This window comes from Perissodus microlepis, chromosome 12 (assembly GCF_051167445.1).
Source record: "Perissodus microlepis isolate ML-2025 ecotype Zambia chromosome 12, ASM5116744v1, whole genome shotgun sequence".
Taxonomy (NCBI): Eukaryota; Metazoa; Chordata; class Actinopteri; order Cichliformes; family Cichlidae; genus Perissodus; species Perissodus microlepis.
Genome location: NC_140472.1, coordinates 1,793,092 through 1,815,859, shown reverse-complemented (window position 1 = coordinate 1,815,859; position 22,768 = coordinate 1,793,092). Strand labels below are relative to the sequence as shown.

Here is a 22,768-nt window from a genome sequence, read left to right as displayed (position 1 = left end):
CAGTGAGACAAGGCTCCGTGCCTTTTGTGCAAAGCTGATGAATGTTGTGTAAAAACAGCCAACACACCAATCGAGCTTTACTTCATTGATTTTTTTTATTGGTTTGATGCTGTTACAATAAAATATATTTAAAAAACAAAAAAAGATTTTGGTCACTCTCTCTTTGAGGAGAAAAGCACTTCAGTTTAAGACAGGACAGACGCTCAACTCACAGGAAAAAAGAGTGAACCAAGACCAGAACAAAGAAAGTGAAAACAAGAGAATCAGCTCCACAGTAGTAGCAATTTGACCTCAACATAAAGCAGAGAACGTTTTTGTGCTGAAATGTATCTTTATCTTGCAGCAGATATTCACTTCACAACATAAATATACTATACAGAGTGGTTACACATAACTATCTCAATTGGAACACTAAGTGTGTGTGTGTGTCTGTGTGTGTGCAGGTGGTGTGACAGACGTAAAGGCAAGGCTGGAGGAGTGATTGTGTTGGGAGACGCCCACATCAGTGGACCAATAACAAATCATCTTAAACAGCTGCACAACATTAAAACATTTGACTGTTTTTAACTCTCACTGTCACTCCGACTGTGTGAGACCCTAACCCAGCGTGGGACAGAACACACAAGTGTTACTTTTCAACAAAGGAAGTGCCACAGATGCTGCTGCAAACACAGACCTCAGGGCTGCGATGCAGTGGATGCTAGACTGCCTCGGTTTAAAGCACACTGTCATTATTCTTTGTGGTACAAAGTTTCTCTGATGACTCCGCGAGTCGTTGCACACGTTGCTCTTTCACATAGTGCTCACTAAATCTGTATCTACGGAAAAGAGAAATGCCCACTAAGCAACACGTCAACAACAACAGGTCAGCTGTACAGGTTGTTGTAAGCTAGCTTTGTCTCGCCGCTCTCGTTGAGCACTGTCACTACCCGATCCGTGATGATGTCATCAGAATGGAGCAGTGGGCGGAAATTGAAGATAAATAACTTCTAACATTCTTAAGGCTGAATAAACAAATTAAGTATTTATCCTGAAAATTGGAGGTCAAATTTCAACAAATGAGAATAACACCTGATTTTTGTATATATACATAATTTAAAAACAAACAAACAAGTAAATGCATCAGCAAAGTCATCAGATATCTCTAAATATTGCCGTCACTTAAAGGGAATCTATAGTGGAGTTCCCAGTTTTATATTTTGTCTTGTATCCTGTTACAGAGGTGGATGTTCATATTAAACATTCAAATAATGAAGTCAAATAAAGAGAAATCCCTGTGAGCCTGAATGTTTTCCCTCTGACACACACGTATACGTCTGTAATTATTTATTCAAGCATGTTAAGTGAAGCTGAAATGAGTTTAACCAGATTCATTAATATCCTTCTCTTATGTTTCACTTCAGTTTTATTTATAAAGCACCAAATCAAGGTGCTTTATACAGTAAGGTACAACAATAATACAATATTATACTTTTCAGTGTTTTGTTTTGTTTTTAGAAGCTGCCAATAATTCAGTTATTAATACGTTTGAACGTGTGCATCCCAAACATGGTCACCTGGCTGTGACCACAGAAGCTCCACCCACCATTTACAGGGTGGGGGCTAAACGAGCTTGTTTCAGATAGATAACGAAGTGAGTGTATCCAGTAGGGTAATGTATATTAACGATTACTTGTAACTGTAATTAAAGCTACTCTCTAAGTGAACAGAACAGGTCCCCTTTAAGTGTGACACAGGACAGAAACATTCCTTTTAATATGTCACATAACAGTCCTGCTACCGTCCACCACATGGACAATGGTGGCTGAAAATAGTCCTCACAAATTTGTTTTGTGTGTTTGCTCAAATCATGTTTTTTCAAGGAAAACTGAAACTCTTTAAACCTCAGTTCAGAAGCACAAAGCAGTCGAGGGCTACTGAGATGTGGGTTTTCACCTCCTTTTGTAATTTTCTGAAAACAAAGGAACTTACTGAAAGCAACAAGTTTGGATCATCTGATCAAAATCCGCGTGAGACGCATCGCTCCTGGATGGCGTGTAGCCCGATGTGTTGAAAAGTGACACCAGTGTGAATGAGCACGCGACTCGCATGGATGAACCAAATGTGACCAGATGCACCTTTTACTTCCCTGCATCTTTACGGACTGAGCCGAAGGACAAACATTACAGACGTGCTTCTCACGTGTTTGCTGTCATTGTCATTACCAAGTGCACATTGATGTGTCTATTGTAGCTCCTGTCGGCTCCAAAGCTTTGCTGTGTACAGTTTCTCTCTTTTATCTCCTGCTTTGTTTGTCTCTCTCTTCTCTGCCTTTCTCTCATTTTCTGTTCTTGTTGTTTGATAAAACACTTAATGTGTTTTTCTCAAGACTGCCTTGGCGTTTATCAATATATTAACATCTAGATAGATTTAAACTAAACTTTATTTATGTCTGTTGGGCTTCTCTAGCAGTGCTACTCTAGTCTGACGACATGACATCATCAAAATAATAAAGATAATCTAGGATAAGCATCTAGGATGTAGCATCAGATACTGGGATCAAAAACGTCTCATTCAGATATTAAAATATTACTTTGGAAAGAGAAAACAAATATTTGCTGTAAAAAGTAAACATTTGCTCATCCAGCAAATACCTCCATCCAGTGATGTGACTGCAAATTTCACGCTGAAGGCCTTGTCAAAATTTGGTAGCGATATGACAAAGATATTTTGGGTGTGAATGTTACAGATTGAAAAAGGTGGCAATGGATGGCGTGTATCTAAAGAGTAACTGTTTGATGGGCAGCTCTGTGGGATTCATGTTATATTTGCTCAAAATAGATAAAATGTAACTCTAAACGCAGGTCGAACTTTAGATGCTTGAAAACAAGTTAGAAAATCCAGTTTATAGGTATAAGGTCACGTTAATGTAGCTCTGCAGGACATGAAAACATTAATATTCAAAATCTCCAAACTACCGGTGAGCACACACGCAGCTTTATAATTCCAAACTTTAAGGAACTTTTTTTCCATCCAACTCAAAACATAAAAAGTGTCACAAAGGTGACCCGGGGGAACCTGTCTAGTGTCATTCAACATTTTCGTCACTCGCTCTTTTCCGTCCACACACACTCTCACCTAGACAAATAATATATGGTGGCGGAGCGTCCTGCTCACGCTCCTCACACACACGCCCTCTTAGCGTGCAGCATCTCGATCAGCAGGTTGTTGCAGGGCACCTCTCCACTCACGTGCATGTAGCATAGGTAGTCCTCGGCCTGCGTGCTGAGGGAGCGCAGCTCCGGCAACCGTACCAACAGCTGGCTGAACTTCTCTTGGAACTGAGGGTAGGCAGACAGGGTGTACTCCAGCAGAGCAGCGTTCACCTGCTCCTGGACGCCCTCCACAAACGCCTGGTTCTCCAGCAACTTTACATCTAAAAAGAGCAAAGTTAGTTCAGGTTAATGTGTGAGCAATTACAAACTGGCTGACGAGTGGAGAAAGAAATCATTCATTTATTAATATACGCCACATCACCGGTGAGCTGTCCAAGGTGGAGACCAAGGTCGGTTTGGTTAATGCTGGGTTTGAAGTCATATGTAAACAGACACATTTTTGCAGTAGAAATGTGGCTTTTCTAGCAGATGTTGTGTAAAGTCTGTCTCATATATAAAATTTGACATTGGCAGCCTGTTCAGACTACGGAACAAATTCTATGAAGAATGTTAAACCCTACCCATCACCATGAATGTCAGACATGGAGGATGTTGTGTATAAAATGCATATCTCCAAAGTCAGTCAGTCAATCAGTGTACAAAAAATATGAATTCAAGCCAACAAACATCAAAGCTGTTTAAATGTTTGTGAACTTTGGCAGCTATAAATGGGGATGAAGTACATCAGCACAGTGTGGAGCTGGAACAAGACATCAGATGTTTCCTTTTTATGTTGATGGCTTAACAAACAACCACGCCCCAGACTAAACCCTGCACGGGTCACCACAGTGATGAGCGTTGACTCAGCACCATTTGAAGTAAAATAACTTGTTATAATTTGTTCTGCACATTTCTGTCTTCTTGAGACTAAAGTTTTATTATCAAAAGTTAACTATGGACCAGAGAGGACTGGGAGATGCTTCAGAAAAGATTTGTATGTATGTTTCTAAAATTAGAAATATCCTGTCTCAGAGTGACGCTGAAAAACTAGTTCATGCATTTATTACTTCCAGGCTGGACGACTGTAATTCATTATTATCAGGATGTCCAAAAAACTCACTGAAAAGCCTTCAGTTAATCCAAAATGCTGCAGCAAGAGTCCTGACAGGGACTAGAAAGAGAGATCATATTTCTCCTGTTTTGGCTTCCCTTCATTGGCTTCCTGTTAAATCCAGAATTGAATTCAAAATCCTGCTCCTCACATACAAGGTCTTAAATAATCAGGCCCCATCTTATCTTAATGACCTTGTAGTACCATATCACCCTATTAGAGCACTTCGCTCTCGCTCTGCAGGCCTACTTGTTGTTCCTAGAGTATTTAAAAGTAGAATGGGAGGCAGAGCCTTCAGTTTTCAGGCCCCTCTTCTGTGGAACCAGCTTCCAGTTTGGATTCGGGAGACAGACACTATCTCTACTTTTAAGATTAGGCTTCAAACTTTCCTTTTTGCTAAAGCATATAGTTAGGGCTGGACCAGGTGACCCTGAATCCTCCCTTAGTTATGCTGCAATAGACGTAGGCTGCCGGGGGATTCCCATGATGCATTGAGTTTTTCCTTTCCAGTCACCTTTCTCACTCACTATGTATTAATAGACCTCTCTGCATTGAATCATTTCTGTTATTAACCTCTGTCTCTCTTCCACAGCATGTCTTTATCCTGTCTTCCTTCTCTCACCCCAACCGGTCGCAACAGATGGCCCCGCCCCTCCCTGAGCCTGGTTCTGCCGGAGGTTTCTTCCTGTTAAAAGGGAGTTTTTCCTTCCCACTGTCGCCAAAGTGCTTGCTCATAGGGGGTCATATGATTGTTGGGTTTTTCTCTGTATCTATGAAGCGCCTTGAGGCGACTTTTGTTGTGATTTGGCGCTATATAAATAAAATTGAATTGAATTGAATTGAATTTTTCACACCAATGTGAAAATTAGTTACCTCTGTAAAGGCTTATGGAGCGATTTACATTCACACTGATCATAGCCGGCAGCGCTCTGTGTTAAAGACCATTTTCATTTAGAAACATTTCTAAGTATCTAACTATTGTTCTGTTATGTCCGTTAACCTTGGCTTTACATGTATATATATATATATATATATATACAGAGTTTTTCATCTTCACCACAGCTGCACATTTTCACCTTGGAATTGCAGTTGTACCAACAGCATCAGAAACACAAACTGAGGCAGAGTCATATCGTGCAGACCCAAACGAAACAATCCTGTTGACTCGAAGGGCAGGGCCTGGTTGTGATGAGCACAAAACGATGAATGAACAATATTATTAGCTGTTTGATGATGCTGAAGGTTCATTTCCGCCCAGTTTGAAGGCTGCGTTATCAGTATCATGAACAGCTCGTTAAGCCACAGGTATGAAGGTTCTACAAGCTTTGTGGTTGGTGTTTGTAATCTGTTCCCACCCAGCAAAAATATGTTAAAAAGACGCTTTTGACAACAACGAACGTCACCTCAGGTTCAAAGGAAGAGCGCTGAACACGTGTGCATTCCTCAAACACAGCAGATTTGAATCCAGACCTTTCTCCATATCAGTGTTAACCACTCCACTACCAAGTATAACTGTTTACTTATATAGCAGCGATTCAGCCCAACATTTTAAATAGTGGTGGTGGGGAGAAATAAAGCCCTTTTAACAGGAAGAGACCTCCAGCAGAGCCAGGCACAGGTGGGGGCCGTTATGGGCCATGGATGGGTGGAGGTTGGGAAGGGCTGGCAAAAATGTAGCATACAAAGACGTGTGTTGCAAGTGATTTGAGGGCCATACAAGTTCAACATGCAACACACAATGACCTGGTCTGATCTATATTCAATGTTAACATTTTTTTTTGTAATTATGAAAAGTCGGCTTCACTTTTTAGCCAAATTTGGACGTAAAGGTTACCTTTGGAAAAGGTAACCATTACTGACCAACCAGAACTGGCCAAGAAAAGAACATTTTTTCCCTCTCAGAGCAAAAGGTGCAGCAGGACTCAAGGCTTTATTTCAAAATCGGTTTAAAAGCGCTCATAAATCATTCATTTGAGGGATAAATACACTGAAAAAAAGGGATTGGCCATCTCTTGGATTTATGTAAGCATCTTGTGTGTATTTAACACAAGTGCCTCATGCTTTAAAGTTAAATGTAACTATATAGTGTAGAAACTACATGATATGCAGAGAGGGTAGATTAAATTGTTCATATCATGTTCGAGTGAAGTAAGTCAATAATATAGCAATGTTAAATCGCGCGACACTGCACGGGATTTCAGTCTCGCGCGCTTTGGATCGTGGTTTGAGGAAGGCATCCATCTCAGTCAAGTCAAGCAGCCGCCTCTACTTTTTTCAGTATACCGAACACAGTAAATTGGGTGGTTGTTACATTAAAAAAGGCTTCCTTGTAATTTGAACACAAAAAGTTCATGTTTCTTTCTTGAATGTAATTAAATCATGCAGGATCTGTTTAATTTGTTCTTGTTGAGATGACCTGATACAATCTAGTGAGAGTGGTTAGTTGCTGGACTCGTGAAATTCACAAGATCACACGAGATTTCAAGCTGCAGGAAAATCAGTGGAGTTACAGGAGGCAGACAACTACGCACACACCGTGTATGCTATCGCTATTTATTGTGGTTTAACTTGTAAAGGACAAAAACGTACAGAAAATTCTGCATCAAGCCTTGAAATCATAGCTTTCCTGCTTTTGTAAATTCTGGATTGGTGGCTTGGTGGTTAGTGCCGTTGCCTCACAGCAAGAAGGTTCTGGGTTCAAATCCACAATCTGCCTAGTTTGCAGTGGTTTCTCTCTGGGTGCTCTGGTTTCCTCTCACAGCTGAAAGTTATTAGAGTTAGGTTAATTTGTGATTCTTAATTACCGTGAATGTGAGTGCAAATGGTTGTTTGTCTCTATGTGATAGAGCTGTCCAGTCCTCTTAACCTATCCTATCACTTCAGGGTTATAACCCTGCAACCCGGATAAAGAGGATGGTAGTCGTTGTAGATCCATTCAATTCTTATGTTAACCCGACTCTAGACTTTGTTGAACATTATGTAATATGAAGACAACATGTAGTATTTAAGTGACCAAGTAGTACTGGGGTAAACCTTATTGAATAGTGTTGAAATAAAATGACAAAATTGCGAAGAATTAAAATATTCCAAGAGCTCACCTTACTTCATCTAAACATGTTTCAGTCGCGTTTTATCAACACAACATGCACAGGTTTATTGAATATGAATAAGTTGTGTTGGTTTAACTCAGTTGTTTAAGTTTCTGCCAAAGAAAAACAGTTGTGTGCAACCAATGTCCACATGGCCTTTTTTTCAGTGTACTACGTACTAGGTTTATGTGTATGATGTACCTATACTTTATGTATTTAGTAAGGTGAATGCGTGTGGGTGGCTGCGTGTGTGTTTTTATGCGTGCGCGGTGCATGTGAGACAATAGCCGAGCCCTCTGGTGGACTGGCATTCAGCATCAGCTGAGCTCATCCATTCACGCAGTAATTAAATGTTTTGAATCAATGTTCTGAATCATCTTTTCAAACTGCTTAAGGGCAATTAAATTACCCCTGACAAACCTGACTCTGAAGATGAGGGAAAGCAACAGAGCAAGCAAAGGAGCCACTGCCAAAGGCAGCAAATATTTTCTGCCTATGACAAGTGCTCTCCTCATTCAAAAAGCTCTTTGTTCCCTGCTTTGCCAGCGCTAAACAGCAAACACTTCAGGGAATCTGTTCGAGCCACATTTATGCTCTCTCCATCTGCACAAGCCGCTACATGAATGCCGGCCCTGCTATCAAATGATAGACCCATCCATTACGCTTCTTTTGAATGCCATTAGTGGACAATGGAGGAGGATGTCTTTGTTAATATCAGCTTTTGTCAAGCCTAGAAATTTAATTAAGTGAATTTATTGGAGGGAAAAAGGCCAGTTTGGAAAACACTTGTAACCTCATAGATAAAAAGGCTCCTGCAGATTATCTGCAATTGTGACATTTTTTTTCATTAGGATGTCAGTGTTGCTATTCACAATCTGAGAAAAGACAGCACCAGTATGGCCGTGCAGCTCCACGAAGTTGATTGATTTTTGCATCTGCTAGCCTTTGAAAAATGTGTGATTTACAGACCACACACATAAGTCCACACTTTTCAAAACTGTTTTATTTGCAAAGAAGGTCAAAAGGTTCCCTCTTACTGTACTTAAATAATCATTTTTAGAAGAAGAGACTTTCTATCTGAAATGTCTGTATTGTGTCTCCTCCTTCAGCCTCTGAGCTGATAAACTTATCAGCAGTTTGTGAAAAACACCGTAGTAAGTTGGATGGAAGCAACGATAACGGTGCCGGATGGTAGTTATTTGCCGTCATAATGCATCCCCTCATTGTATTGCAGCAGTGATGCACAAACAAGATGACTCACTTGGGTTGAAAAGGAGGAGGAATTTCAGACAGGCGATCTCTCTGCGGTCGACCTGCAGCACCCGCAGCCTCGCTGCCAGCTCCTGACCTCTTTGGACCAGACTGGAGAGTGTCCCCTCAGCCTGAGACAGGATGGATGACAGCTCCACCTGCAACACGGGCTACTGGTTATTTCCTTTGCCCCTTATATTCATGAGACTTTAGCAAAGGACAAATATCCCCCAGGTTAGTGCGTTGGAGGATTTGTTGCCTATCAAAGGATTAAAGCATTTGCCTGTTTAGCACGTGGCTAACAAATCCACTCCCCCTGGACGGGGCAGCAGTGAGCGGGGGACACGATTACATTCAAAACCCAAAGGTTAGGATCACCTCTGAGAAAATTAGTGTGACATTTTATTTTTTTCCACAGTGTCATGTTAAGTATTTGACTTTCCAAACACTAAAGCTTACTTGTTCCCCGAGGTTAACTGCACCCATTTTGTAGAGAATATCGATCCCGGGGAAATTCCAGATTCCCTGCACCTCACAATGATGACAGTCTAACCACCAGAATTATATATGCTTGCAAACACTGATGTACGAGTAAGATGAATTAAATAAAGACAAAGAAACATAAATAGCCTTAACTTTAACACTAAACTGGACTTTGAGAGATTTATTGGATAAACAGCCTTTCCACAGTTTCCCTTTTTTTCTCTATATGTCTGTTAAGTTTATTTCACTAATAATTGTTGGCAAATAAAAAAAAATTATATGTTTTTTTTGATGAGACACATATGTCTCTATATATATATAGTTTAGAGCATGGAGATTTTGCATTAGAATTTGAACTACTGTTAGGATCAGAATATGTTAGTACAGATATCAACAGCCAGTGAAATATAAATGAATACTGCTAAACATGGTGAATATATATTTTTATACAAAAACAGTAAAAACAAAACTCCTCTGGATTGGGTGCAATGCGTGGAGCACACTGGGTGGTGTGCTGATGGGAAGTTGTGCGAGGGAGTTGTTACCTCCTGGCCGGTCACCAGCAGAATGCTGTCTTCCTTTGCGTGTTGCACTTGTCTGAAAATGTGATCCAGGACGAGCAGTTCAGACCAGCAGTTATGAAGCAGCTTCATTTGATCTCCCACCTTCAGGAAACGCAGACAGACAGACGCAAGAAAAGCAGACAAAGAACAAAGATGAACTCAGTGGAAAACAAAAGACATCTCATATTGTTTGATAAACTCGCTCTCACATTGAGCTCGTTTCTGACCAGAAAGAAGAAATATTTACACCACTGTCACCAATTAGTTAAAAAAAAAAGGAATATGGGGGAAAAAATTAGGCTTTTAATAGCAAAAACAGCATCTGTGTGTGTGTGTGTGTGTGTGTGTGTGTGTGTGTGTGTGTGTGTGTGTGTGTGTGTGTGTACTCTCCTTTCATACTGGCCCAGCAACACCTAGGACCTCTCCAGCCTCCTCACCTCTCCCCAGCACCCCCACCTTTCCCTTTTCTGCTCTGGGGGATGGGTGCATATGTGTTTCCCCCCACCCAACTGTATCACACCCATAATCCTGCTGCCACAATATTGTCTGTAAAGTGAAGGACACAGCAGTCAGTAATTTTGCGGTCGCAGCTGCTAATAGGCCCAGACCCCATTCATCTGACATGGAGCTGACAGAATTACAGTCCATCTGAATGAAGCTATATATCAGTCACAGAGGTTGCAATCTTGCCACAACACTCATCTGCACCGGTGCAGTGGTGGGGGTCTGGGCGTGCAGTGATAAAGGAAGGGGTTAAGGAAGCAAGAGGTCTCGGCGACCTCCTTTGCTTCCTCTCCAAGAGAAGTTGGACACTCAGCTGCGGCCCACAAAAAAAAGCTCAGAAATAGCAGGCTGAGTGTAGAAGGAAGGCGTTTCTTTCATTTGCCACATGGATTCTTAATGTTTCTGTCTCTGCTGGGCTGAAACTGATATGTCAGGTATATACGTGTTAAGTGTCATATTACCTGTGAGGGCCATATTTTATGAAATGACAGGAAACTGTAAATGTTGTCTGTCATAGTCTACTGCCTTTACTGACATCGCAACCGCACACTGATACTGTATCCATTCCTCTGCAAAGCAGCCAACCGTGATGATATTTCCCAAGCGATATCTGTGTTGCATGTGGAAAAGGTCACGCGATGGGGCGGGGTTGGCAGTTCAGGAATTTTTAAAAATCATCACCTATTTGGTTAAAAAAGCAAAGTTAGAAACAAACATTTTCTAGATTCTGAATGTAGCAAAAACAACCCCCAATTCTATTTCTATACTTTGTTGTGTTAGCAGTAACCTAACAGATCGCTTCATTTGGTCATCAGTTGGTTTTCACATTGATAAAATAAAGTCTGGTTAAACTGTTCATATTAAGCAGTAACACTTTGGTGTAATAATTTGGGCGTCTTGCTACTTTCTTCTTATTGGACAGCCACAGCTATATGATTGAAGTTTGCTTTTTTGTAATGACAACAGAACAAAAGAACAGGGCTACAAAAAAATCTAAATCAGAGGACTTATTGATTATATCTCAAAACACTTTAACTTGATTCCAGCTATCAGCTGAACCCTTGTTTTAACTGTTCAGGGTTCCAAAAGCGTTCCAGCAACTATACTGGCCCAAGTACTGCAAGGCAGAATGATCTGATATGAACACAGCTTTATTCTCGAGGTAGAGAATGATGAATGTACTTCACCATTCCTTCTAGGTCTGTTTCCGGCCTTGATCTTCCAAAGACAGCTATTACATTTTGAGTTGCAGAGGCTGGACTTGGCCCTGCCAGCTAACAAATACGGTGTTAGTGACTTTTAAGAAAATATATTAGTTTTGACAGTTCTGGTCAAAGTGGCAACTTGGGAACAGAAATGTGGATGCAGTACCAGTGCAAGCATGGGAATATAGTAGCAGAGCTTCTTGCATGGCAATCAGTCAGTTATTTATCTTCTGAGCTTTGATAGAGAAGTGATATGACAGTTTTTCAAACAAACCTGGGGATTGTTTGCTTTCTGTGCACCTGTGTTTAGTAACTAGCGAAACACTTGGAGTACTGCAGTAACACTCTGAGTGCAAGTTCACTAATATATCACACACTCTGGGGAGCAAAGAAAACAAGCAATAATTCATGAGCAGAAAGCAACATTCAACTAATCCAAAGTTTTTGATTTAATATTTAGATGTGATCTTTAATAAGTTTGACCCTGCAGTCTTTCCAAAATGCATTTTTTGCCTTCTGTCCATATTTTCATGAATAAAATGTATTTTAAGTAAAATTTCCAGCCTTTAGTAGCGTTTGTGTTCATTGTGTGCATCTCAGCCACGTTTTCCATCATCACCAGGTGAGCAGAAGGTCAAACATATGACAGACAAAGGCCACCTCTGGGGAAATTGCAGCAATCGATAGCTTTCATTCTGCAAATAATTTAGTAACAATGTAGGCAAGTGCAGAGAAGAGCTGCGATGGAGAGCTGACATTCCCCCGTTATCGTCTGCATGGAATGTAATTATCCAGCCCAGGGAAACGGCTCTTTCAGCGGGAGGCTTTCTTGGCAAAATATGCACAGCTTTGTTCTCACTGTCCGTGTTGGCTGTCCACTGTGCATAAAAATGGTGTAAATGTCAACACAAGTACATTGGATGTGTATAAAAGGAGACTCCTGGCAGGGAAATGAAACTTGTGAGAAAAGCTGTCACTTCAAAATAAGGATACAAGAGGAAAACCAGAATTATTCATCTTTTTCTGTATTTTGGTTCATGGCCTGACAAAACTTTTATGAATGGGGAATTAGACATTAATGCAAATTAGAACATATTTCAAATCTGAAGCGATATAATTATGTTTTGGAAGCTGTTGTTTAGTCTGACATCTAGAATTAGACATTTCATGAAGTCCATGAGAACCAAACCAGTCCAAAGTAAATCTGTTGTTTGTCAGATTTAGGTTTCTCTATAGCAGCAATATTTCCTTTAAAATGCATTTACAATATATCTTACGAAGAATGTTATATATATCAGATATTACAATACCATCACGTTGCCTTCCAACTACCAAGCAATGGGTTAAAAAAAGAAGCACGCTTATTTATTATTGTTTTTATTGTTCTGTCGTGATTGATTATGTCTGTTTGTCCAAGCAGGAAAAATAATTGTGCAGCATGTACTAGCAGTCCTGCTACTAGTACTATGACTACTACTAATTATAATAATGTGCTCTTTTAAATGAAATCTACAAATTAGATGCTGTAATTACAACTATTTCTAAGTCTGATTAAAATGTTTTATATTAAATAACAAAGCCTAAGGTTACAGAAGGCTAAGATTAGCTCTCATTGATTTCCTGCTGCCGGGTTATATATATGTATGAGTAAATCATTTGATATTAGCAAAAAGAAAATCACCTTTGTATCTTATATTCAGTTTTTAATTAGTTTGCATTATTTGAAGACTAACATGAAGTATTTGTGTAACCCATGCTAATCCTCAGAGGTGTATACACCCCCCCCCACAGTAATACCTTCTCCATTTACATTATGTAAAATATAACTGATAATTGATGAGAATAAATGACCATTATTATGTTTCTAGCTGTAAATTAATAACTGGGAATGGGCATGTTGTGGAATGTTCCAGCGTGTGCATATTTTGTCACAATGTGTTGTTTTTTGTGTTTCTTCCACAAAATTTACATTTTGTGAATCTGTGACACCATGAGTGCAGTGGGCTTCTGACAATCACTGAAGACATAGATAGGCCGAGCATAATGCTCTGCTGTTGCTTCACATAAAGTGAAGTAGTAATAATAATTATAATTACTATAAATGTATTTGTATATCACAGAGTTAAAAGTGCTCCTCAGCTCAAATGTATAACTATGCATGTTCCAACATGCAGACACATTGTCAACCATTGTCCAACATTAATTCCAACACACTTCTATACCTACAAATAGATGCAATATAGAGGGAAAGATTTTTAAAAATGACTTTTCAGCAGTTGTATAAAACAAACCACAGATTCAGCCAAACTGGAAAGCGCAAATAGGTATGATATGTAGTTAAAGCAGTTAAAGTTCCAGATGATTGAATGACAGTAAAGATTTGATTTTGGGGGGACATATCTTCGATGAAGGAAACGAGACTGGATGAGCTTAGCGAGTTTAGTTTTAGATGTTGGTCAAAGATGATCCCAAGCAGATGATTTGATGTTACTGGTGAGGAGGCCAAGGTCCTGACCTCCTTAGAGGAGCTGTCAGGACCAAACACTAGAACATCTTTTTAACTAAAACTGAGAGGATATTTATCCCATTTAACAAAAAAATTGCATTACTTTATTTAAAATTATAAATTGTTTGTATTGCTTGATTAAAACTTTGTACTGTGCTTGTGTCGACTGTATACCAACACACACTTTGTACATTATCAGTAGTTTTGTTTTAACTCGTGACTTTTCTGTGAAGAAAGAATTAAATGTCTGCAGCTGGATTAAAATGACCAGATATTCAAATTTACTGTATATTCTGATGATATTTGTCGATAACAAAATGTGATGAGCTGCTGTGTGTTCCTCCTGTGCTGCTGAGAGTGAGCAGCAGTTTGGCCAAGTATCCCCTCACACAGGCGCAGACGCAGTATAAAGATACCTCGTTGTGTTAGTGTGAGAAGATGCAACCAAAAAAACCATCATCCCCACAATGGGAGCTTTGTCTCTGAGACAATAAACAGACAAAGTAACAATAAAATAACAATAAATAAGTAACAATAAAATAAATTAATCAGCATGCATCGATGTTCTCAGAAACAAATAATCATTTTTAGTCCATTCAGTTCATACTTTGAGTTGCTATTTGAGCAGGACAGTGAGCTCGAATAAAATGTTATAAAAGCTGGAAGCTGTGAGCTACACTTACTCAATAAAGCTTTCCAAACACACACACACACACACACACACACACATACACACACACACACACACACACACACACACACACACATACACACACACACACACACACACACACACACACACACACACATACACACACACACACACACACACACACACACACATACACACACACACACACACACATACACAAAAAGCTTACAAAATTGTACAAAAACATCAGAGGGCCTAATACTGTGTTTAATGTTTGAAACTAATAAGATGTTACGTCTATTTATTTTGTGCAATGTTGCAAAAGATTAAATGTTGTCTTTACTTGTCAGAATTAGCAGCATTTAGCCAAGCATGCCAAGATCAAAATCAAGCATGAAGGTAGATCAGTACTGTACCCACTGACAGTCAATGTCAACTCTCAAATTTATGCTGTTTGAACTACGGATTATTTCCATTTAGAAAAAATTCATCGGATCAATTTCTTATATTTAACATTTTTAAAAACATAACTGTTTGGCCTCTGACAATGGGGGAGAGAGGGGTGGGGGAGAGAGGGGTGGGGAGAGAGGGGTGGGGGTGAGTGTTTGTCACTGGAGAAAGAAAAACTGAGTTCAATGGGAAGAACTGTTACAATTCAAATTCCATTTCCCTGCATGCAGGTTGGACTCACAGAAAGGTTTATCTGACGATCATTGTAGATTTTCTTGTGTTTTCTTTTTTTGGTAATTTTGCATGATTAGTTTTTGACTTGACTGCATAAATTGCTGTATGCATGATCTTTTTGCTGCAAGCAGTAAATCCAGTCATAAGGAAACCACTCAATGCTTTTCACATGCAAGAATATGAACCACTGGCTCCTCACATCCAAGACCCAGGAGTAAATATCTAGACGTGACGGCGTGTGAAGCAGGAAAGGAGCAGAACTGCTCTGACTGTACCTTAGTAAATAAACTGCATCTGATGAAAAGACACCAAGGACCAAATCACACCAAGGACAGCATCGACCTTTTGTTGCTAGTTAAACTGTTTAATTGGTAGAATCCCTTTGGCCATGGCTGGTTGACAGATGATTGTTCGTCAGCACAGACACATCATATCATGACTTATTGAAGAAGGTGATATTTTCGTCTTTGTTGTGTTACCTGTCTGATTTGTCAGGAAAGCATAATAATTCTCCATTTTCACTCAGAATACGAGGTGTGCGTGCAGCAGTGCCATCAGCAGCAGCGCAGTGAGTTCTGACTTCATTCTGACTGCGCTGCTACAGCTTACAGCTTACGCAGACGGGTCGGCACACAGACAGATGTTTGATCATCATTCTCTGAGGTGTGTGTGATATTATCACCTACCAGGAGGAAATAAGAGGCTGAAAGTACTCTGTTACACAGCTAAACAACATCAGACCAACTAGTCCAATTAGTCCAACTCCAGCTTTTTAGAGCTGCGCAGTGTTGTAAATAACAGTTCAATATCAGGAACGCTGATTTTTCAAGAAAAACTTATTGAAGGCACTGACTGTAACAGGACATGATATAATGTAATAATGGGGACTGGTGACAAATGAAAGGAAAAGGATCAATTCCTTGGGTTGACTCTGTTATGCTTGGTGAGGCATTTTGCTGCCATGGTTTAGGTTTGCTTATCCCCATCTACGGGCCACAATCATCAGGTTTATGCACTGGCCTTCACACACACCAGATCTCAGCCCAATCAAACACCTGTATGACGTGTCACCAGCATACCCGACCAAATAAGAGATGTTTTTGGCAGAATGGTGTTTCTCCCTTCAGCAGGTTTAGAGAGATTTGAAGAATTAAAGCTGTTCTGGTTGCTCAACACCTCAGAAAGACCCTTGTTTTTGCTTTAATCTGTCATTACTGTCATACATCATAATTATTGAAGTTTAATAGAGCACTTCTTTCTGTTCGTTTAGAGGAAAAAAACATATTTTAAGAGTTATGAAAAAGAAATTCTCCTCTGCAGTAAAAATTAACGGGACATTTGAGAAATGTGAAATCAGAAATAGCATTCACATGAATTCAAGCAAGCGAGAGCCTCTATGAGAACGTGATAACAGCAGCAGTCGTGCTGTGAACACTTTCTGAATGGACTGCGAGTGGATTGTGAGTCAGCCGTGGGCGCCAGCTTCATCACATTTGAATTGCATTCATGTGTTTGTTGGGTCTGAAAGCCTGTGAACTTATTAATAAAGACTTAAAACAAGCCCTCGTCTTAATCCTTTTCAGAAACAGTAACATTGCGGCACCGTGTTCCCTTTTTCTGACAAACAGCAAACAGAAACAAAGGAAGAATGGATTCAGCCGTCCTTGTAAAAAGCTTTTATGAGCCTGATGAACTTTTATTTTTTCACTTCTGCATATTTTAGACATAACCTTAAAAGATGTTCAGAAATGTTCGGCTTCTACTAATGATTGGTACTGCTTGATTGTCACTGGATCAATATGTGTTTTCTTTCGTATCTTTTCTTTCAGTTTTTATTTGTGAATTCTTGGAAAACCAAATGTGGGATTCAAGCGGCTGAGTCTGAGAAAACATCCCTCAAATCTAAACAGACAGATTCTTTTTGGGTGAATGCGCCACATGAAAATTCAAATTTTGGGTTATGAAGCATTTTCTGGTAGATCTCAGGTTTACTAAAATACTGCATGGAGCCTGTATGTACATGTATTGTGTCTTTGTCACATGTTTTGCAAGTGAAACCATGTACGGTTCATTTCAAACACTCAACACGGTAAAGAGGGTGCTACTCACCCTCAGCTCCTTAAAGAAGATGCAGCTCCGAGCCCACTCCACTATGGAGAACAGAGTCTGGTCTGCCATCCGACACATGAGGCTGAAGGTGCTGGGCTTTTCCAGCCGACCCCGGCCGTTTTGCTCCTGTTGCAGGTGAGTCACAATCTTGTTCTGGACGACCAGCTCGTCCGGGTCACAGCGCAGCAGCTCCAGAACCAGTGGCGGCAGGCTGGGGGGTTGCGGCGAGGCTGAGGGGTACATGTCTGGGTAAGGGTATCCTGTAAGAGTCTCAGGGGAGCTGGTGTAGTCGGGACACTCGGCTTTGATTGCCCTTCCGGGAAAGGCTGTGTACTGGTACTGGGTGGTGAGGGGCACGTGTGACTGCATGGCCATACCCAAAGACGGGGGTCCGTAGAGATTAGCCTCGTAGTCTGTGGGAGTGATGGAGCTCGGGGTGGAGGGGAGCAGGCTTTTAGAGATGGTGGGAAGGGTGTGCAAGGTGCCAGTGAAGCTGTAGTCTGCCTGCAGAGGAGAGGCTGGCGGAGGAGCCGTGCTCTCCAACTTGAAACCGTTGGATCGTATCAAAGCTTTCTTCTGCTGTTTCAAGGCCCTGTCTCTCTTGTACATGGGGCCAAATTTATTCCTACCCCCACGCATGCGGTCTGCACGCACCGCTGTCACACATGAGACAAAAGCAGAAAACAGGTTTACAGACCCAAAAATCATCTACTGCCTCTTACACTGTGCAGACGTGCTGAGCTGTATGAGCACTAAACTCTTGTTCACAGTATTCCTACAAAGTAAATAACAGCCTTGTCGCTCTTTTTTTTTTTTGCTTCCCTTTTTAGGGCTGCGAAGAATCCCCGAGGAGTCTGTGCAGCTTTACTCCTTCTTCCCCGGGGAGTCTCCAGAATTTTATCAGCAAGACAAGAATGTGTCGTTTTTCTGCTACGGAAGCAGGTGCTTTCCTTTGCATTGCTGTCTGGGAATCAATCCCATCCCATGTGTGCAGGAAACACTGCATGATAGCCAGCACCATCGCATAAAGAAGTGGCCTCAGATAGACTTTAATATTATTTATTATATTTATTTTATCGTATTAAAATAAATGGTGGCAAATCACAGGCAAAATGTCCCTGTTTCATTATTATTATTATTAGTATTATTATTATTGTTATTGTTGTTGTTGTTGTTATCATTATTATTATTATTATTATTATTGTAGTAGTTTACCTTCCAGCCGCATCCCAACATTGAGGCATTTCTGGAACCGACAGAAGGGACATCTTTTCCTCTGGGTCTTGTCTATTTTACACTCCTGGTTTTCCGCACACGTGTACCTCTTGTTGTTCTGCACTGTCCTCTTGAAGAAGCCCTGAAGACGAGCGACACACTGGTATCAAACGACTGGGTTTAGATTTCAAAATAAAAGGTCGAGAGCGACTGCCGTTTTTGTATTTAGATTTAATTATTTCGAAGCACATTTTATTAACATTGAAGCCTCCACACGTTAGCTAAATTGGGATAACGTAAGTGTCCATTTTTCGCTGCATTTATGTTTCACGGAAATTAAATTCAGACAAAGTTCAACAGTTATTTCTAACAGCTGTAAAAGAAATAATTAGCAGCAGGTTTGTGGTTAGCGGTAATTTTCAAATAAATAAAAAAAAACATGTCCTCGCGCATGGCTCCCGTTTGCGTACCTTGCAGCTCTCACAGGTGAGCAGGCCGTAGTGATATCCAGACACTTTGTCTCCGCACACAGGACACAGCTCTTCCAGGTCCTCGTCGTATGTGTACTCCATCACCTTTAAAGTCACACCTGCCGCACACACGCACAGTAAGTCTACCATGCAAATCGCCTCTGATTATTATTTCTGCCGTGTTTTTTAAAGAATTATCGATTATAAAAAACGAATTTAAAAAAAATACAGATTCGCGTAATATTATGCATTATTCCAACAAACATGACTTTTTACTTTTCGGCACTTAATCATTTTCCTACAATTTATTGTAGTTTCATCTCAACCTTTGACAGTTTGTTTTCATGTGAATGTGATATGAAATAAAGATAATGTGATTTTTTCTAATAGAAGTTTACATACATAAATTGCAATAAATCATTTAATTATTTTACACGCATTTCTAGATGTAAATTATGAAGTGTGTTTACATCATACAGTTAAATAAATGTTATGTAGGAGTGGAATTATTGGGTTATGCAAGATTTTAAATAAATAAATAATATTTTTTAAATACATAAAAATAAAAAATAAATAAAAACAAATTAGATGAAAAACACAAGAGCGGATGTATTTATCCAAAGTGAAGACTTTTGCCCGAAAGGTTATTTAAGTAAATTTAAGCTTTAATTTTGTGTGTTGTTAGAGAAGCACATCTCTACGTAGGCATACTGCAGAAAAACGTTATACGTACATCTACCTGTTTTTTATTTATTTATTTTAAATTAAGAAAAGTAAAAGAAAAGTGAATCTACATACAGCCGCTATCGGCATCAATGAGACTCTGTCTATTGCATTATTAAATAACTGACAGACTATTCTTAACAATGAAATGTGTCTACAGTTTGTTGTTGTGGTTTTGTTGCTTTCACCTGATCTGACTCCGCTGCTGAGTCTCATCTGGTTCAGACGTCGTTCATGGACCTACAGACACATGCGGCGGTGATTGATTATCCGGCCAAATGTTTACTTTTAGTTTTTTATTTTTACCATTTTTGTTTGTTTGTTTTTGACGTTTCTGTAGAAACTGTCCGCACACACTGAAGTGAATCGGCGGTAAAACGAAATGAAGGCCGCTGAACAGTGAAGTGTGGAGGACTCGCAGTTTTACAGATAGTATTATTATTAGATCATAACCAATATCATATTTTTTTGTTTATTTTTTACACAGCAGCAATATTTCAAGATTTTAAAACAATGTAAAAAAAAAATTACAGATGTTTTCCTGATGATTGTTTCAGTTAATTGAAATTTGCATTGAGGAAAAAAATGCTGCCGTCTTATTTTCAAACAGTCTTAATTAACTTAATAATTAAACGACGCGTTGTGGCTCTTTGGAGCTTATGTGTTTCTTTTAATATTTTTCTGACTGCATGCCGCTGATTTTTGTTTCTTGACAAGCATTTGGTTAAAATAAAAAGTCACAGCTCTGAAGGTGACAGAAGCTGGAGTGTAGAAGGCCATGTAGGAAAACAGAGGCACTTACCGTGAGCCTTGTCTCCCAACATTTGAGCAGCAGGCAGCAGGCAGGCAGTGATGATTGTCTGATGATTAAAACCTGGATGTAGGTGTTGCAGCAGCCTTGCATGGGCTGCAGAGGAGAGCAAAAGAAAAAAGAAAGAAAGAAAGGCCAACAGAATTCCGGGTGAGTGCTGTCTATATCGGGATGCTTTAGGAGCCAGAAGGGCCAATAGAAAGTGTAGTACGATGATGACCATTCAAGAGCTCAGAGTGAAACTCCTTTCCTTCGCTCGCTCTTTACTGCGATTCCCTTATCGCCAAAGTTCGGCTGCCACGCTGCTATTGGTGGATGCCGAGTCATGTGACAGATGCTCTCTGCAGCCACAGAAAAATGCCTGGACAGAAGAGCCGAGCCGATGGAGGAGACGCACTAAACGTGCAAGTGAATGAACAAATTAGAAATAAAGATTAGGAAAGCGCTCAGCTTTAGACGTTTAGAGAATAAAACACGCGTGTTTTCTTTCGATCTTTGTTTTCTTCTTTCATTATTTGAATGATCCACATGGTTGCATTACAGTAGAAAAAGAAATGTTTCAACTCTGGTAGGCCTAAAACAATTTAACGTTAATAATAATAATAACTGGGAAAAAACGAAACCGGCTACGATGGTGTTTTAGTGTTTTAGCGTATTTCTGTACGATTACTCTAAAATATATTGTTACTGTAGTTTTGTTAGTTTTTATGTGAGTGTGCTGCACATTTCATGTAATCAGAAGAGATTTTAAAAATGAGTTTATGTTTAATCTTATAAGCCTAAAAACCCTTAACCTAATTATGCTACAGGCTAACGCCTTATAGGCCTACATACAGATATTGCTTAGTAAGTCTATCAGCTTATTGTTACACTGGCTATTGAGACCATGTTTGCTACTTCATGAGGCAGATTGCTATATTTATCTGCACTTGCTGATTGATTACATGCTACAGAGTGGTGCCAGCACATAAGAGGGTGTTTCAGCAAAACGATACACATCGCCATTAATAATAATTGACTCTGACAAGTCATTTCGCTTGGTAAGCGCAAAGAAAAAGTCCAACTGCCTATTGTTAGCTGATGCAGGAAGCCGTGGGTGGCTCCTGAAGATCCGTCAGGGCGCTGAGGGTCACTGTGAGACGGACAAAGCTGAGAGTCCTCAACTGTTAGGCCCCCAGTGTGATTTTTAAAGACCGGATGAACACAATGGTAACTGCAGTTGTGCTGCAAAACTCTCACATTCATTCATATCAGAACAGTTTCATAGACCGCTGACTGTCCTTGAGGAGGTGGGCCTGTTTGTTTTGTGTTTCTTCAGTTTACAAGAAAACAGGTCCAGTGATGTAATAAAGACAGTATTACCAGAGGACAAAATCCAGAGCGGAAAAATGAAGTTCCACAAACTGCAGCAGTTACAGCCTGGGATGAAAAACACTTTTGACCTCTTTGGATAGTTTCCCTGGTGCAGCATTTCTGCCATGCTTTGCTTTTGGTGCCTTTACTAACATTTCTAATGGACTATCAGAGTAAAAGTATATTATGTTATGACCTACAAGGACTTTTTACATCAGATTTGGTGAAATGAAATTTGAGTGTCTGCTGCTTAGCACGCTTCTTCTGGGTTCTTGTTTTATTTGCCGCCACAGCAGATCATCTGTTTCCATTTTATTTATTTATCTAACCTTCATTACCTTCAGCCCACTGAGACTCAAGGTCTCATTTACATAAGACACCTGTTCCACAATAAAACTGCAACAATACAGTTACACACAGTTACAGTTTCATCCTATCCCTGGGATCCTCCTCTGTCACAGCCACCCTTTGAATATCCACCTTAATGAACCTCCACTGAGCTCTTCTTTGTTTCCTTCTGCCTGGAGGCTCCATATTGAACATACTTTGTCCAGTCTATCCTCTAACCCTCCTCTGCACATGTTTGTGTTTCTCATTCACACACATATATTCTGTTTGGCTTCTACGGATTTTCATTCGTCTTCTCTCCAGCGTATACCTTCAGCTGTCCCGGCTCTCTTCCACCTGCCCACTCTCACTCACAGTAATGTGTGCAAACATCTTGCTTAGGAAAACTCCTACCTGAGCTCATCTGTCTATCCGCACTGCAAACAAGAAAAGGGTCAGAGCTGCCTGATGTAATCCCATCTCCACCTTGAACCCATCTCACAACTGTCTTGCTGTCCGAATGCATTTCATGCACCACTGTCATGTACTTCTGTCACTTTCTCCTACAGCACCACAGT

The 22,768-nt window shown here is 40.1% G+C and overlaps 1 protein-coding gene across 1 annotated transcript; it reads right to left on the bottom strand.

Annotated features, from left to right (window-relative positions):
• Positions 1–76: 76 nt before the first annotated feature.
• nr5a1a (nuclear receptor subfamily 5, group A, member 1a) lies at positions 77–20,745 on the bottom strand. The gene is made up of 7 exons (XM_084945427.1): positions 20,502–20,745; positions 18,977–19,095; positions 18,507–18,648; positions 17,292–17,947; positions 9,614–9,733; positions 8,596–8,743; positions 77–3,415 (listed from the first exon to the last, which is right to left on the bottom strand). Exons 1-7 carry the CDS (start codon positions 20,731–20,733, stop codon positions 3,162–3,164), a joined length of 1,671 nt encoding a protein of 556 aa, XP_084801553.1. The 5' UTR covers positions 20,734–20,745; the 3' UTR covers positions 77–3,161.
• Positions 20,746–22,768: the final 2,023 nt, after the last annotated feature.

What these genes read in the sequence shown, in the direction of transcription:
- nr5a1a (XM_084945427.1), bottom strand. Translation starts at nt 20,733, where the DNA reads ATGGTCATCATCGTACTACACTTTCTATTGGCCCTTCTGGCTCCTAAA. An exon ending in TGTTGGGATGCGGCTGGAAG is followed by an intron (nt 17,948 to 18,506) that starts GTAAACTACTAC and finishes CATGTGTGACAG; the next exon opens with CGGTGCGTGCAGACCGCATG. An exon ending in CCTCCTCCTTTTCAACCCAA is followed by an intron (nt 3,416 to 8,595) that starts GTGAGTCATCTT and finishes TGCTCTTTTTAG; the next exon opens with ATGTAAAGTTGCTGGAGAAC.